The sequence below is a fragment of the Taudactylus pleione genome, unplaced genomic scaffold (genome assembly GCF_031769625.1).
Source record: "Taudactylus pleione unplaced genomic scaffold, aTauple2 ptg001060l, whole genome shotgun sequence".
Lineage (NCBI taxonomy): Eukaryota > Metazoa > Chordata > Amphibia > Anura > Myobatrachidae > Taudactylus > Taudactylus pleione.
In genome coordinates, this window is record NW_028285461.1 from 2,291,424 (window position 1) to 2,307,458 (window position 16,035).

The 16,035-nt window shown below is 45.4% G+C and overlaps 1 protein-coding gene across 2 annotated transcripts in view; it reads left to right on the plus strand.

The window, feature by feature from the left end:
* AMBRA1 (autophagy and beclin 1 regulator 1) overlaps positions 1-16,035 on the plus strand; it is a 78,552-nt gene that overhangs the window by 42,491 nt on the left and 20,026 nt on the right. For both annotated transcript variants that reach the window (XM_088461497.1, XM_088461498.1), the window contains exons 8-11: positions 3,704-3,790; positions 4,078-4,257; positions 7,610-7,690; positions 7,921-8,021. In XM_088461497.1, the coding sequence (XP_088317623.1) occupies positions 3,704-3,790; positions 4,078-4,257; positions 7,610-7,690; positions 7,921-8,021 (449 nt within the window). The remainder of the gene's footprint in view (positions 1-3,703; positions 3,791-4,077; positions 4,258-7,609; positions 7,691-7,920; positions 8,022-16,035) is intronic.

A 16,035-nucleotide genomic window follows, 5' to 3' on the forward strand; every position in this document is an offset into this window, starting at 1 on the left:
AGATACTAGGATGTATCCATATTACATTTTGTCCTAAACCCCAGTGCTAGCCCTCTGCAGTTATTATATCACTGGCTGATGTGATTAGTGCTTGAAAATATTCACAAAATGTAAGTGGGTGAGTCCAGGAGGAAGACTAAAGTCCCCGGGAAATGTTATTTATACCATTATTTATATTGCAGCACAGGTGCTCTCATATGGTGGTCACATTTCTCCATTTACACAAGAGGATTTAGCTGAGATCTTGTCCATCTCCCTGGTACCAAATGATTAATATATTCCAGGCGCTGGATGGGAGTTATTTTTTTCAAACCACATCTAAAGGCGATTTTTCACACGATTTGGCCGTTTTCAACTGATCGTAAGGACCAATCATGTGAAAAGTAGTGTTTTCAGACACGATTAGGATGCGATGCGCGTCCCCACAGTCGTGTATCGGCATCGTAGATCAGATGGTTTTGCAGAAAGATTTCAGAGGAACAGTACGATGTGACACATCTTAATACATCAGATAGTATGGTCATTTGTACAATCGTACCTTTTCTAAATACAAATCATACAGAATGTCTAGGGAAGAATTTTCAAGGGAATCGTATGTGAGATCGGATCTGATACAAATGGCCCCGTGTATGGGCACCTTAAGAGTAGCTGCATGTGGGTAGCCAGCCCAAGGCAACAACAACATTCTTTAAAAGCTCAGCGATTAATAGTGGTGAATCAAGTACACTCATTTCTTTTTATACAGCAATTTATTTGCACATTTCAAAAATCTTTAAAACATTTCTAAATTATATCCATTTAAAACAACCTTATGCATATATTACAAGTATAATTGAATATATTTGTCACACTCCAAGAATTATACGAATAATAAAAACTTTACTAGAAAGTTTTCTTATTGTCCCATAGCAACGAATTATAGGTTTAAATGAGTCCTGTATTTCAAATCGCACAATACCAGAATTATATATCTGCAATAGTTGTTATATGATTGGATTTCAAACCTGAAATAAACGATCCATTTCTCACGGATTGCCCCATTGTATTTATGTTGTCGTTGGGACTAAATATCCCTGTTTGTGTTATAGTCCCAGTTATGATATCACAGAAATGTTTTTTATTCTCCTGGTTTCAGTGTAAATAGTATAGTTTGTGGACGACAGCGGGTACGGCTTGTGATCTGCCAATATAAGCTCCGGTGGAATCACTCAACCGCTATTTCTAGACGCTGTCTCCATTCACGGTCCGCAGGGAAAGTAGGCTCAAATGTAGATGCTCCCCACTGACCTCCAGACAATGTCCGCTGGTTACGGAGGGGTGTGGTTTAAGAGATAGACAATGTCTAGATCGACCCCAGATGTTAGACCGTTAATAGATCGACATGTACAAAAGGTCGACATGTTAGAAGGTCGACAGGTGCAAATGGTCTACATGGTCAAAAGGTCGGCATGAAAATGGTCGACACATGATTATTATTTTTTAAGTGTAAATACCATTCGGACCCTTGCGGGCTATTTTCGCTCGCCACGCTGCGGGCACGGATTTATTCCCCCTCCATACCCACTTGGATGGTAGGGAATGATGTTGGATGGTAGGAAATGAGTTGGACACTGGCTCATCTTAAGTGCCTAACCCTAAATTATTATTATTATTTTTTTAAAAATCACATGTCGATCATTTTTGTGTCGACCATTTTCATGTCGACCTTTTGACCCTGACGAGCATTTGTACCTGTCGACCTCCTTACATGATTTAGTGTCATCCATTTATACCTGTGGATCTATTGACTGTCTAATGTCTGGGGTCGATGTAGACATTGTCTAATTACTGTCTATCTACAGTCCTGCACCCGTTACGGAGAACGGCAGAGCCGGCTTGTGACCTGCCAATATTGGCGCCGGTGAGACCGTTCACCGCTAGCTAGTAGAGGCCCTCTCCCTCCGCAGGTAAGGTACTCTGTGTACCAGTGCAGGGAATGAAATAACTGGTTGTATCAATCCTTGTTGCAGTATTGTAGCAATATATCGCCAAGGGCTTCCACAGCAAAGATTATTCAGCCATTCGAAGTGCAAACAACCAGTATGAAACCTTCTGACGCGTGCGTTCTGACTGCATCAGATTTTTTCACAGGATATTCGGTGTATCCTTTGAAAAAATCCGATGCATTCAGAAGAAATTCGGGACTATAACACAAACGGGGATATTTAGCCCCAACGACAACATAAATACAACGGAGCAATCCGTGAGAAATGGATCGTTTATTTCAGGTTTGAAATCCAATCCTATAACAACTATTGCAGATATATAATTGTGGTATTGTGCAATATGAATTACAGAACTCATTTAAACTTATAATTCGTTACTATGGGACAATAAGAAACGCTATTAAACTTTTCATTATTAGTATCATTTTTGGAGTGTGACATGGATATATTAAGTTATACTTTGTTTTAAATGGATATAATTTTGAAATGTTTTAAAGATTTTTGAAATGTGCAAATAAATTGCTGTGTAAAAAGAAAGGATTGTACTTGATTCACCACTATATCACTGTATTTTTAAAGAATATCCCTGAGGCCTTTCTCATCCGTCCCTGATATTGGATACGATGTGTGTTTGATAAATATGATTTTGTTGCTAATGTGTTCCTTGATCCAGGGCTCGGCACGCCTCCGAAACCGGGAACGACGCCCCTATTTTCATTAGAACTGTTCCAGTCACCCCAAATACTGCAGCATGTCAATCGCCTGCGCACACCCAAAAACATCACAGAAATGTACGCTAACCTCTGTATTAGGCCCTCAGGGCCTGCTTCCAAGCGCATAGCGCTCTCAAGCGGGTCCATGGTGGCCCAGTGCGCACGAGCGAGCCCCGGAGCGAGCGCAAAAAGCACTCGCTCCGTGGCTCACTACAAAGGGGCGGCTGTCGATGTTGATCGGCAGCTCGCCCCCTTTTGTAGGCATGGAGGGGGGGTGGCTTCACAAATGGAGGCGTTCCCATGCGAACACCTGCCGTTTGTGGGAGGCCCCACTGACATCACCAGTGATGTCAGTGAGAGAGCTACCGGCTCTATTAGAGCCAGAAGCTCTCTGGGGCTTGCGGCCACGAGACCCTACCACAAGGGTCTCGTTGCAAGCCCGATGGTCTTGACCATTGCGACCATCATCCTGGCCGCTCGCAATAGCTGTGGGTGGTCACCCACAGCTATGCGAGCGGCCAGGAGGCCGTAACTAAAAAAAAAAAACAGCACCCGCCTTGATTCAGAGCGAACGCTCGCTTTTTGCGAGCGCCTCTGAATCAGGCCCTCACTTTGATCTGCACAGTATTTTTTGTGCAATGACCTGGTGGGTGCATATAATGGGGAAGTGGTTCTGGAGCCATGGCGGTCGCAGAAGTCAGACCCTCACTGTGTCTCTGGTAGTAAGAAAGGCACTTATCCTGGCATTAGAATAACATTATTTATTTCCATGTAAAATGTACTACCAGTATTTAGCCCAGGTCTGTGTGTTATTAAAGCAGACGAATGCCCTGCTGTTATAGATGACGTCTCTGGGAGACTGTACAGAGAAGTAGTTTTGGAGAGCAACTGTATGTTCAGATCATCCGGGTTCGCTGCGCAGTATTCACTTAGAACACTTTCAACTGTTTAAGTGTTTGGTCCAATTACATGAATCTATTTTTACTTCTTTCGTCTCTGTTGCAGGCGGCTTCTGGAGTCGTCCCTGATCTCTTTGTCCCGCTACGATGGCACTGGTTCCCGAGATCATCCCATTTACCCTGATCCAGCCAGGTAAAATTCTCCCTTTCTGTTATAATGAAGTGTACACATTTCTGCCCATCAACAGCCTAGGAGGTAGTGACGTTGCCAAGGCACTCTGTCCCTGGCTGCTACCGTTGGTTCCTTATACATCGATAGGCTGCCTTCTGAAGAATGTCACCAGCCCGCGAAAGGTCGGCCTTCAGTTTCCAATACTTAGGAGATAAGAGTGTGAAAGATGTATTTGATTCTACAGTAGACTCTGTCTGTCTTTGGTTGTACTGAGTGACAGTATAACTCGTTCATGTCTCTCACTCCAGGTTATCACCGGCCGCTTACTACGCACAAAGGATGATCCAGTACCTTTCTCGGAGGGACAGCATCAGGCAACGCTCGATGCGTTATCAGCAGAACCGTCTGCGATCGTCTGCATCAGCCCCGTCCTCAAGTGATGGTCAGGGCTCAGTGGAAGCCGGGGACCTGGAGTTTGAGGAGTTTGAGTAAGGGCGCTCCTGCTTTCCAGCACTTCCATGCGATTTCTAGACTTTACTTCCTGCTTCTAGTCCTCTTACTGAAAGAGAATAGCAAGACCATCTATCCTAGCCAGCACAATTATTCCCTGCTTCTAAATAGGTTGCAGTATAATACAAATTCCGTGGAACCATTGAAATTCTCTTTTAACAAATGAGTGTGCTGGCTCTTTTTTATTTATATATTCAACCCTCAGCGTGCATTGCTTCTCATGTAATCTGTAATCCTGATATAATAGGGACACATGAAATAATCAAATTCCTTTTATCCTGAAGCTTTTCTCCCTATCCAATGCCAGTTCTCTACATTTCTATGCAAAGGAAAAGCCTTTATTTCTTCTGCTCTGTAAACATTACAAAGATTTATCTCTCATGCGTGTTAGCCTGGCAATGTGTCCCCTTTACCTTGTGCTGTTCAGTCCTAGTGCTATTCTGAGAATCAGACTTCTGTATAAAATTATGAGCCAGCGTCTGATAGACACAGAAGCTTTCCTACCCTACGCGTTTCACCGCAAGAGCCAGCCTCATTTTCCTGCACAGAGTAGACTGTAGGCACCAAGCTTTTGTCCCATGAAAACTGGTACACTTTTATATATGCACCGCCTGTAGGTTTTAATTCTGAAATACAAAGGTGTATAGAGGGCACCGTCCCGGCTTCCCCTGTTATCATGAGTCTCTTTAGCCGGAAAATGCATCTTAAGCCGCGTACACACTAAACGATGTTTAACGTTATCGTTCATCGCGTTCAATATCATCCAGTGTGTATGCATGATATCGTTAACAATGCGGGCTCCCGCGGATCGTTAACGATGTCGTTCATTGCCCGTACTTGCAGGGCAACCTGACATTATCGTCAGGTTCCCCAAGTACGGGGATGAGGGAGGGTGCCGTCGCTGAACGATATCATTAACGATATGAGCCTTAAGTCGCAGTGTGATGTGACTAGGGACGTACCAGGACACTACACTGATTCATTTGATATGACACTTGGATACCTGTGTGCAACCGAGTCTGTATATGTAGCACAACAGAACTTGGCATGGAAAAAAGCAGCGGGCGCTGCATCTTGGCACTGCGTATACAGATTCAGAGACTCAGGCGCACACAGATATACAAGTGCGCACATCAAATTAATCCGTGCATCCTCCTGGTGCATCTTAGTCGCATCACATTGCGACTAAGGCGCTTTTGTGGGTGACAGACACAAAAGGCGCTCGGCGTAAGCAGTCTCCATCGGCCTGGCGTTGAGGGGGAGTGACATGACTGTAGCAATAGTGTATGTAGTGTTCACTCTAGATCCGGCAGCAGGCAGGGCACCGGACCTAGAACTAGGGCACTTCTGCGCACGCCGTATATGGGGCGTGGCCAAAGAAAAGGGGGCGTGTCTTTGACACGTCCCCTTTTCGTCACTCCTGGGGCGTGCCCGGCACTTACGGACAGGCAGGGCGCATGCGCCCGCCATCCATTTACCGGCGGTGACCGCTGCGCCACCGTTTTGACCACCCGTGGGACACTGTGACCCGTGGATGGAGACAGAACCCGCAGGCTGTCTCAGCGGGGCGCCGCGCTGGAGGGCAGGGTGCTTTCTGCCCTTCCGAAATAGGGCAGGGTGCAGCGCCCCACTAAAACAGCCTAGTGGGAACGCTATGTATAAGGATACATTTGTGTGTGTGTGTATTTCGGGAACATTTTTTTTATTATAAAATATGTATATGTAACTTTGTAGTTCTGTAGTTTGACACTGCTGCTGTCAGAGCATTGCGCAGGGCACTGTTAGAGATGAGCTTTGATATGTAGACTGCAGGGTGCTGACATGATTTGGGAAAAGTCCTTTCTCTCCGCTCAGCAGCTCCCGGTTGCCGCCTGCTCCGTACAGAATGGCAGGAAGTATCCTCTTTTGTGTCTGTGCACCTGCAGGTTCTTTGTGAGCAGAAATAGCTCTTCACATTTCTCGTTGCATCCTTAACTGTTCAGCTGCCGGAAGTCTGTAGGTACAGTTCTCATCCCTTCATAGACCTTTGTGTCAAGGGAGACATCCGGCTCACACAGAGTATACACAGATCTAAGCAAGCAACAGCTAGAGCCTGAAAACCAGATCCGAGGCTGAATCCGACTGCTCCGCGTCTAGTAGCAAACACGAAGGATCTGTTTATTTGGTTGGGCGCTCGCCAGCTGATAATGAAAGTTCCCAGCTGGTCAGCCGTTCACTCCTCTCCCCATGCTGCTGCCTCTGTGTGTACTTCCATCCATCAGATTAACATAGCAGTTCTGACAAACGGATCAAGAGAAGCTGTAGCGGGTAACGAGATGTAATATTGCGCTTTCTCTTCACATTGTGAATCAGTAACTCAGAAACCAGTTGAGATATTTACATAAATTATAGGGATATTTGCTTCTCTCGCAGATATGTACTGTACAATCAGAATACTAATCATGATGGAGCACGTCACTACCACTATACAGTATGTCTGTTTAAAATACTCAAGGCTAGTTTTATCGTGGGGGGGGGGGGATGTAAGAAGCAGGGTGCACTTTGAGTGCCGTGGATTTTAGCTTCTATCATATATAGCTTCCTAAGTAGCCTTTCTCCTGTTGTTTTTGCTAATAGAAAATGTCCTTCAGCCAAATAGAGCATTTTCTTTTCAAGTGTAAGAACACATTGCACCAGTAGCAAGAATGGAATATACGTTGGTTTCTAAACAAAAATATGGTGCCCGCTCTTAGTACTTTCTTTGCCCTATTAGGGCCTATGTTTAGTACATAGCCTGTTCTCCTGAAAACTTGCATTATATTATTGTTTAAGTCCGAAACAGATTAGCTGTATAGGGGCGTTAGTCCTGCGTTCTGTATAAGGTATACAGGGTTATGTTCAGTCTAAAATGTTTTTACTTTCCGTAGGGGATCATTACCGGATAGCATAGTATGCGGACCAAAGCTATACACTCCTGTATTCATGTGTATAAGTGGTAAGAAATCGGGAGTTGCGTGTCTGCGTGAGTCACTATTTAGCCATAAACTGTTCTCCCACCCAGTCAGCGGTTTTCGGTTTTGATAAAAGGAGTCAATTCAATGAGCCGCGAAGGGTAGAGTTGCCACGGCGTTAGAGTGCCAGCAACGGCACCGCTTCTCGTGGCCTGCTCCCAACCAGATTTAATTCATTTTTGCTCGCAGACCTAAATTCAGGGTGCCGTAAAGCTGCCGCGCTGACTCGGAACCCGTGAATATATGTCGGCTAATTGGATTGACCATGATGATTGCAAAACAAAGGTTTTTTGAACTGGTGACTAACATTCTACAACAAACTGTTTTATTCTTCTGTTAGGGATAACGGAGACCGTTCCCGGCACAGGACCCCCAGAAACGCTCGCATGTCGGCTCCGTCACTGGGTCGCTTTGTTCCCAGGTAAAACGATGCTCTGTCTCCCGGATGTGTCGGTCACAGCTTTTCAGTTCTTCCTCATTCTCTCCTTCCTGGCTCCTGTCCTCATCAGGCTTCTGTATCTGTCTTCTTGTCCGTTCTCTTTTCTACTGTGTGTCTCTGATCACTGCAAAGTCTTCCTTACGCTCCTACGTTTGGTTCCTCTCTGCTTTTAATAACTTGTCCCTAATTTCCACTCTTTCCTCTCATTGCAGGAGATTTCTGCTGCCTGAATACCTTCCGTATGCTGGAATTTTTCACGAGCGCGGCCAGCCGGGATTAGCAACGCATTCCTCCGTCAACAGAGTCTTGGCAGGTTAGAGCAAGATGACCTCAAATAAGCCATTTATGTCACCTAATACCTTATTATTATCATCGCTGCCTCCTTATTCCCTGCTGTTCAGTCGCAGCTGTTTGTTTTTACCCCTTTGGTTCATGTTATCTTCTAGGTCTTAGATGGAAAGATTACACTTATAGATCAGAGAAGCGCGCGCTGAGCGATCGCTATCCATAGTCTCAGCTATTCGCTAAATGGGGGAAGGTACCAAAAAAGGGAAATTTCTACAACATGGCTAAGGTGCGGTCTTGTGTGCAGGTTTGTGGGTCCGTTGTAACTGTGCAGTTTGCATTGCCGGCTCGCCTGCAAGTGATTACACACAGGTTCCAGCTTTGTATGCTTAATATAGGATCACTTGAGTGAATGATGAAATGGCATGTTTTAGGGGTTGATCTACACATGGGTAAAGTGTTGCATATCGCTAGGTAATATTGGAGGGTCCCTTGAATATCCCTGTATACTTGGTCACCTGTCTGTCATATTGGGATTCCACAGGGTATTTTCTTGCAAGGGATTTGGAACCCAGAAACATGTTTGTAGCTGTTGCCGCATCAGTTATTCCAATGACCCTCTTGAATGGGTGCATCAGCAAACCTTTCCGTCAGGGGATAATTAACCCAATTACCTCTCGTTCTAATGAGGAAGAGCAAGCCAGACATTTGGTTGCCATGACGACGCAGGAGTCAAGACATCTGTATGCTATCCCTGAAAGCTCAGTGTGAATAGGACATAACTGTCCTGTGCCATCCCTGGAGTGTGCAGGACTTAAGCCCAGGTTACTAACCCCCCTCCTCTCTCTTGTTACCGTAGTTACTGGGTACTATTCCACTGGGATTTGGTAGTAAAAGCTGCAGAATCCCTGGAATTAAGGCTTTGCTGTTGACCAAAAAGGAAATGCTTTGGTAGATGAGCATATTTGAAAGCAAGGCCCTCCATACAGGCGTGGCTCCATGTGTTAGGCGTATAACATGCCAGCATAGTCGGTCATGTATAAAAGTGCTGGAATACCCTTGTTGAGTATTGTGTCTGCATGAGGGAGACTTTGAAAGAGGGGAAAGTTTGGTAGATGCCTCAGAGAGCTCAACTTGCTGCTGATTTATGAGCAACAGTGCGATGTCCGAGAGAAGAACATAATCATCACAGTCCAATAGACAGTGATAGCACAGACACCAGGGTTGTAATATCTGTGCATTTATTCATAACGCAAGGCAAAACAACCGCAGCTCAATTGGCAGCAAGCTTCAGTCTGTGGCGCAAAACGCCCGTATCCTCCAAAATGGTCCAATGAGAAGATGCCCTATTCAAGTTTCAATGCATGAACTGTTCATCACAACTGTCAGTGCCCATGGGCAAGCTAAGCAGTGCATAGCGTACAGACAATGGACAGCCGACCAGGTGATCATGGAGTCAGTAGCAGATTGCCCTTCTGCATGTTCCTGATGAACGGATGAGAGCTCGTGTGGCACCATCCATAGAACTTTATAGGCTGAGTGCTTGTTTCCAATTCTGTAATGCTGGGTTTTCCTGGCATTATTTTGGCTGCAGTCATTCCCTTAGAACAAGGGTATTCAACATATGGCACTCCAACTGCTGTGGGACTATACATCCCAGCATGCTTTGCCACACTTTTAGCGTGCCCTAATAGCAAAACTGTGGCAGGGCATGCTGGGATGTGTAGTTCCACAGCAGCTGGCGGGCCACATGTTGAATACCCTTGCATTAGAAGGTAAGGTCAATGCTGATAGCTGCCTAATGGTACAGAGTGATTTGGCTTCAGCACTTCTCTCCCCATCCGTGGAGTGTGTGCTTGGCTAGTGGATTGGTCAGCATGACACTGGATGTGATCCATATGTTATGGCATTCAGTCATCAAATCTGAACTTAAATTGGCATATATAGGATAAACTGTAACATCTAGCGAAACCGCGTTTTCCACCTTGTACCAAGTGTCGCTTGAATGACTCAGTTGCATGGTGCTATAGCCCCCCTGCACATTGCCAGGTGTTGGTAGATTCTTTACCACTGTGCATACAGACCGCAGCTGTCACATGTGGTGGCCCATTGCACAAGTAACTTTATATGACGGTTTCTGTTTTTGGGTCCACTACGTGTTTGTTCTCATGTCACTTATTAAAGAGGCTCTTCCAGCTTTTTCTCTTTCATCGATGCTGGGGGACACTGGACCATGGGGTTGTAGCTGGGACTGTAAGGAGCTGGCACTTAATTCATTCTGTATCTTTAACTCTAAGCTCCTCCCCTCTGCAACCCCATGACCCCAGTGTAGTTTAAGTGCCTTAGGAGAGAGGCACAATTTGGGAGGTCTACTCTGCAGCTCCTTGTAGGTAACTTTTATGTTTTCTTTGTAATTTTTTATTTATAGCGAGGTGCCGACTGGCGTGAGTGATATCCCGTGGCACCCTCCCCCTGCACTCCGGTCTCCATCAGAGACCACCTGGGCCCGGGGACAGAGCAAGCCTTCACCGTTTTAGAGGGTGCAGGTGGCCGCGCTGTCCCGGATGGCGGACGACCTTCTTGCCGGTCTGAAGAGGGCGGCCCCTTCAGGAGGCGCGCCCTCGCACAGGCAGTCCGTACTGGGGCATACCAAGTGTTTTCCCCACTGCAGGAGGAGTAACACTTAGGTGCAGGAGAGTGGCCGGGCTGAACAGGGGGGCGAAGCCTATTAGTGCTGATCCTTTACCCCCGCCCCCCCCCCCCCCCCCCCCATCGCATTCTGATGCCTGAGCTCTGCATTATCTGCTGTACTAGGATGCTCAGACATCCTGCAGCTTGCAAGGCAGCCTGGGTTTTCTGCTTCTGAAGCAAAGGGGCTAGTGATAATTAGTGGGTCTTTGGTCTCTGCTCCTCTCCTCTGCGACTCCTGACCATCCAGGTAAGCTAAGTTTTCTTTAAAAAAAAAATATATATATTTATATTTATTATCATTTTTGCAGTGACCTGTTTGTTGGTACTATCTGCCAGCACCTACTGAAACTCAGCGCAGGGATGGCGGACAAACTGAGGGCCGTCAGGACAAACAACGCTACTATGGCGTTGTTTTTTACGTATGCCCAGTGACATGTGAAGTTGCCATGTGGACAGTCAGACTCCAGGGTGCTGTGAACAGACTGTCAGGTGGTGGCGCACAGGCGTCAGGAGGCACAGCGCTCGCCTCAGAAGAGCCATCGTGGGCTCAGGCTATGGGTCGGTCACTTTCCGACTTGGTGCAACTTGACACTTTAGCGGGAGGAACAGGCGTGTGCGGCTGCTACGTCTGTTTCTGCCATATAGAGTGCTGCATCTCCGGCGGCGCGACATCCAGGGCCCGACCCGCCTTGGCTTCGTACAATGGAGCGCTCTGTGGCGGGTTTTCGAGAAAGTTTCCTCTTATATGGAATGTTTATTTGAGGGTCCTAAGCTGTGCGAGGTGCATAAGCGCCCTACTCCTTCCAGGGGGAGCGTTAGACGCTTCGAAGGAGGAGGGTGAACTACCAGAAGAGGTTCTCCCTGAGGGGGAGGATCCAGAGCCCTCATTGGGCCAAGGGGTGGAAGACCTCATTACTGCGGTGCGGCAGTCGCTGGACTGCCTAGACTTGGATACCCAGGCACAAGCGTCACGGGGCCTCAGTTGAACAGGTCTGCCGCACAGCTACCTGGTCATCTGTTCACCGTTCGCTCGGTTTTACAGGTTTCATGTTTCTGCCTCCGGCGACGCCAACTTTGGGCATGCACTTCTCCGGTCAGACAGCCTGAGCGTTCCCTCCCCTGGGGCGGCTGTTGAACGTCCCATGGTCCAGTGTCCCCCAGCATCGATGAAAGAGAAAAGAGCATTTTTGGGTATTTACCGTTGAATCCTTTTCTCTGAATCATGCTGGGGGACACTGCGTTCCCTCCCTTACGCTCAGTCGTGTTGCGTTGATTTTTTTTGGACCGGTTGATCCCTGCAGTTCTATTTTATTTTTGATTATAACAGTTTCACTGGGTTACTGCCTCCTTACCAGTTACCTACAAGGGGCTTGCGAGCAGCACTCCCAAATCGTGCCTCTCTCCTAAGGCACTAAAACTACACTGGGGTCATGGGGATGCAGAGGGGAGGAGCTTAAAGGTCAGAGTTAATTAAGTGCCAGCTCCTTGCAGTCCCAGCTACAACCCCATGGTCCAGTGTCCCCCAGCATGAGTCAGAGAAAAGGATTCAACGGTAAGTACCCAAAAATCCTTTTAGCTCTCTTGAAACATTCCATATGTCTATAGGTGCTAGACTCTCTATTCTACACCGACAGTGAGAGTTTGGCCCATGGTTATAGGGGCCGCACTGCAAGCTGAACCCTCATACTATTAGGGTGGTGTGTATCCCCATTTTCTGGCCTCGCTGTACCTTAATACTGGAATCAGATGCTTTCCCTTTATCTTCGCTGCAGGGGGCTGGTCTGCCTGATCCTCTCTGCCATTTAATACTTGATTGAGCATTAAATCAGCCGCAGAATTGTTTTCGGAAGATAATTTGGATATGAATTTCCCCGCAGATGAGCCGTCAGCCTCTGAATCTTTCTTAAATGTCATGTCTTCCGTGGCTGTCAGTGCTGGGTCAGCAGCCGTTTGTAAAGAGAGTGCGCAATTCCTCCTACTCCTTCCATACCAGGGAGCAGATATTGTACACATTAACCTATCTGCTTCTGGGTGGTAGTCTCAGAAGGCACAGAATATATCCCCTCCTCCATCCGTGCCACGTATATGTGGTGTATAGAGCTGGGAATCTGGGTGCCCTGCACATAATCAGGCTTTCCTTTTATTATACATGTGTAGTCATGGAGCTTTACTTTGGGGAGATTGTTACAGAAACAAGGTGATCACTGATTAAAGGCTTCCTTTGTTTCTTCTGGGCAATATATGAGAGTCGGCAACTATCTGAGCTAATCCTTTCCCTGACTGTGGTACAGTGGCAATAGGGAGCATTTGAAGGTGGGTGAGATTGCCGTGCACAGTAGGAGCAGGGACATGTCACTGCGGTAGTGCCCAACATTCCCCGCCAACAGCTCCCACACAGTGGGCAACAAAGCGGAGGGGAGATCCAAAGTGACCGGTAAGTGCCACCTCCACCATAGGCTAGCCCACTGACCACATTCCCGGGCCCTGCTTTGCTGAATCAGGGCTTGACCACGTTATTGTGGCCAGTATAGCACTTGTACGTTGACCTGCAGTACCAGTATACGCCTCCATTGAAGTGCCACTGAGCTGTGTGCATATGTATGAATACATCCTGCATGTATTATGGGGCAAAGTTATACAGGATGACAGAAACTTACTGCAGGGTTACCGGAATGAACACTTCGGAAACTATTGGGAAGTGGAGGGCAAAATTATTCTAGGGGCCGGATTCAATTAGACGTGAAGAGCCGTAATCGGCGAAAGTTTTGCCTAGTGCGAAAATGACACAAGTGGGGGGGGCAAGGATTAAAAACTAGCGAAATAGGTTTCTTGGGGGACTGTATGTATGTGACAGGTGTTTTTAGGATTGCAGGTGGATGCAACAGGTGGATTTTTTTTTTTTTTTTTTTCAAAAAGTGCACTTTAGAGACAAAAATATGCTAGCACCCATTTTCAAGTACCCCAAATTTGCCTGGACTATTTATTTTCCACAAAAAATACTGTTTTCTATCATTCTTCACCACTTTTATAAATATGCATCTAGAAAGCTTTTAACACAACTTAAGGACACAAAGTACGTTTATTAGTGTTAATAGTACACATCTGTAATGATTGCCAGTGTCGGTGCGTCTTACATTGGGGTACAGACTCCCCCAATCTATTCAGTACTTTCCGCCTGTTATGCATTCACCTATTTGCGTTTTCGCCTGTTCTGTAATCGAATAGGGCGAAACGCGGGGACGTGCATGCTGCTAATTCGCGTCCCAAACGGGCGAATGTGGCGGAGAGTACAATAAGCGAAAAGTCCTAGACATTTCACGGCTAATTGAATACGGGCCATGGTAGTAACCCTGGTAACATTTGCACCTTCTACCTGTTCTGCTTAATGCTCAAAACATGTAATAGGTGTTTCTGAGCACCAGGTTACCACATAGCATCTCGGCATGAAGCCCAGACTACCGTAACGGGAGAGAATGAGAATGCTGAAGGAGACGAAAGAGATATGGAGAGAAAGGGGGGCGGGGGGGGGAGTGAGAGAGTTGGGTGCTTTTAACTCGTGTACAGGCGACTATGATTCATCCATGTCCATTGTCCAGACACTTCTCTAGATAAGTCTCAGGCATTTCTCAGCACAGGAGCCTGATCATTATCTTGCAGAAAAGCATTAAACGTCAAAGCAAAAAAAAAATAACCAGACAGTCACAGCAGTATTTTATGAGGGAGTCTCAGTTGGTCAGTAATAAAATAGAGGAGTCGAAGGTTTTGGCATACTGCCCCCACAGTCCTGATTGCATTGGCTAATGCAGGCTTTGGCAAGCAAAGGCCTTGCCTAGAAAAGCAAACTTTGTGCCGGAATGCGTGCAGCATATTTGGAACTACTTTGCCATTAAAAAAGCACGATTTCACCTGCTTCTGTTGAAAAGAGGCATTTTGCATTCCCAGTCTGGATAGAGATGATGATTCCCTTCAAGGACATATCCAATTGGCCGTGAGGTTTTTCGCGGGGGTCACGACCAATTATCTATTACCGCTGGTGTGCGCGCTCCCGATACCCACGGTATCCAATAGAAAAAAAATCGGTTGAAAAAATGTTTTCAGGCACCCTGCGGGAACAGCTTGTGCTAGAAAATTTTTTTAAAAATATTGGGTAACGGTATTAATGTTTAATACTCTCCCAAAGAAAAAAATATATATTTTTTTTAAACCTGCATTAAATGGCTGATTTGTTTTGGGGTTTTTTGGTTGATTTTTCTTTTTAATTAAAAAAAATTATGAAAAAGCAAACTATTCATTTTATTGCAAACAAATAAAATTAAAAATGCAAAAAAAAAAAAAAAAAAAGGTGATTTTAGGCCAACTAAAAAAGATAATAAAGAAATTATTTTTCGTTTAACTGCTTTAGTTACATTTTGGGTGCAAAAATTAATGAAGAATTGTAATTTTGGGTAATATGATGCCATTATTGTTTTTTCGGAAAAATCGGACTTACTGTTAAGCTGCGAGAAATAAAAAGCAGTGTTAATTTCTGTAAAATTTACTGTGCCTGATTGTCTCGCAGGCAGTCGATTAGGAAACCTCGCCGCTGCCGGAAAAACCCCTGTGCAGCAAGTTTTTAAAAAAATTTTACCCGCAGTTGGATATTGCCCCAGACTACCTGCCTCTGTGAGAATAATGAGTGACACATTTCCAAACCTGTGTGCTGGAAAAAAAAAAATTGTTTATTTAAATAAATGCAAGTCCTTATTATAGTATGGTTTAGACTACCGAAACATTAGAAATTTTTCTAGCCCTAACATGTGTTAGACTATATAAATGGTTATTGATTAACAAAGAAATAATTTTATTTTATTTTTTTTGGACTATCCTTCACTCCGTAAGTGCACCCTTTACTGCGGCACACTTTCGTGGAGTGCATGTTTAACACATTAGTTCCCTAATAGGTTTGATTGTTTTTGAGTTAGTCTTGTCCTGATAAATATGCTTTTTTATTTTTAATTTATTGTTGTTTAGGTTTCTCTATTCTAGAAATATCAAACGAGGTGTTAAACTGACCAATTTCCATATTCCCCTACAACAACAGAGATCCTATTTGGCTAAACCCCTCTCCCATTATCTGTCGTGTATAGCTGGAACACTGCGGCTATTACATAAACATGCATATTATCCATTTCCCTTTAAATAACATTAGTTAGGCAATTTCTGCTTTGGAACTTTGTAAAACCATTGACAATGCAGTGCTGGCTGATGTTATGACCTGAAAGTGACTTTATCGCTTCAGTTCAGTTCCTCAGATGGAATTGGGACGTTAATTAGTTTACTCTCCTAAATGAAAGGGCACCAGTCTAACAATC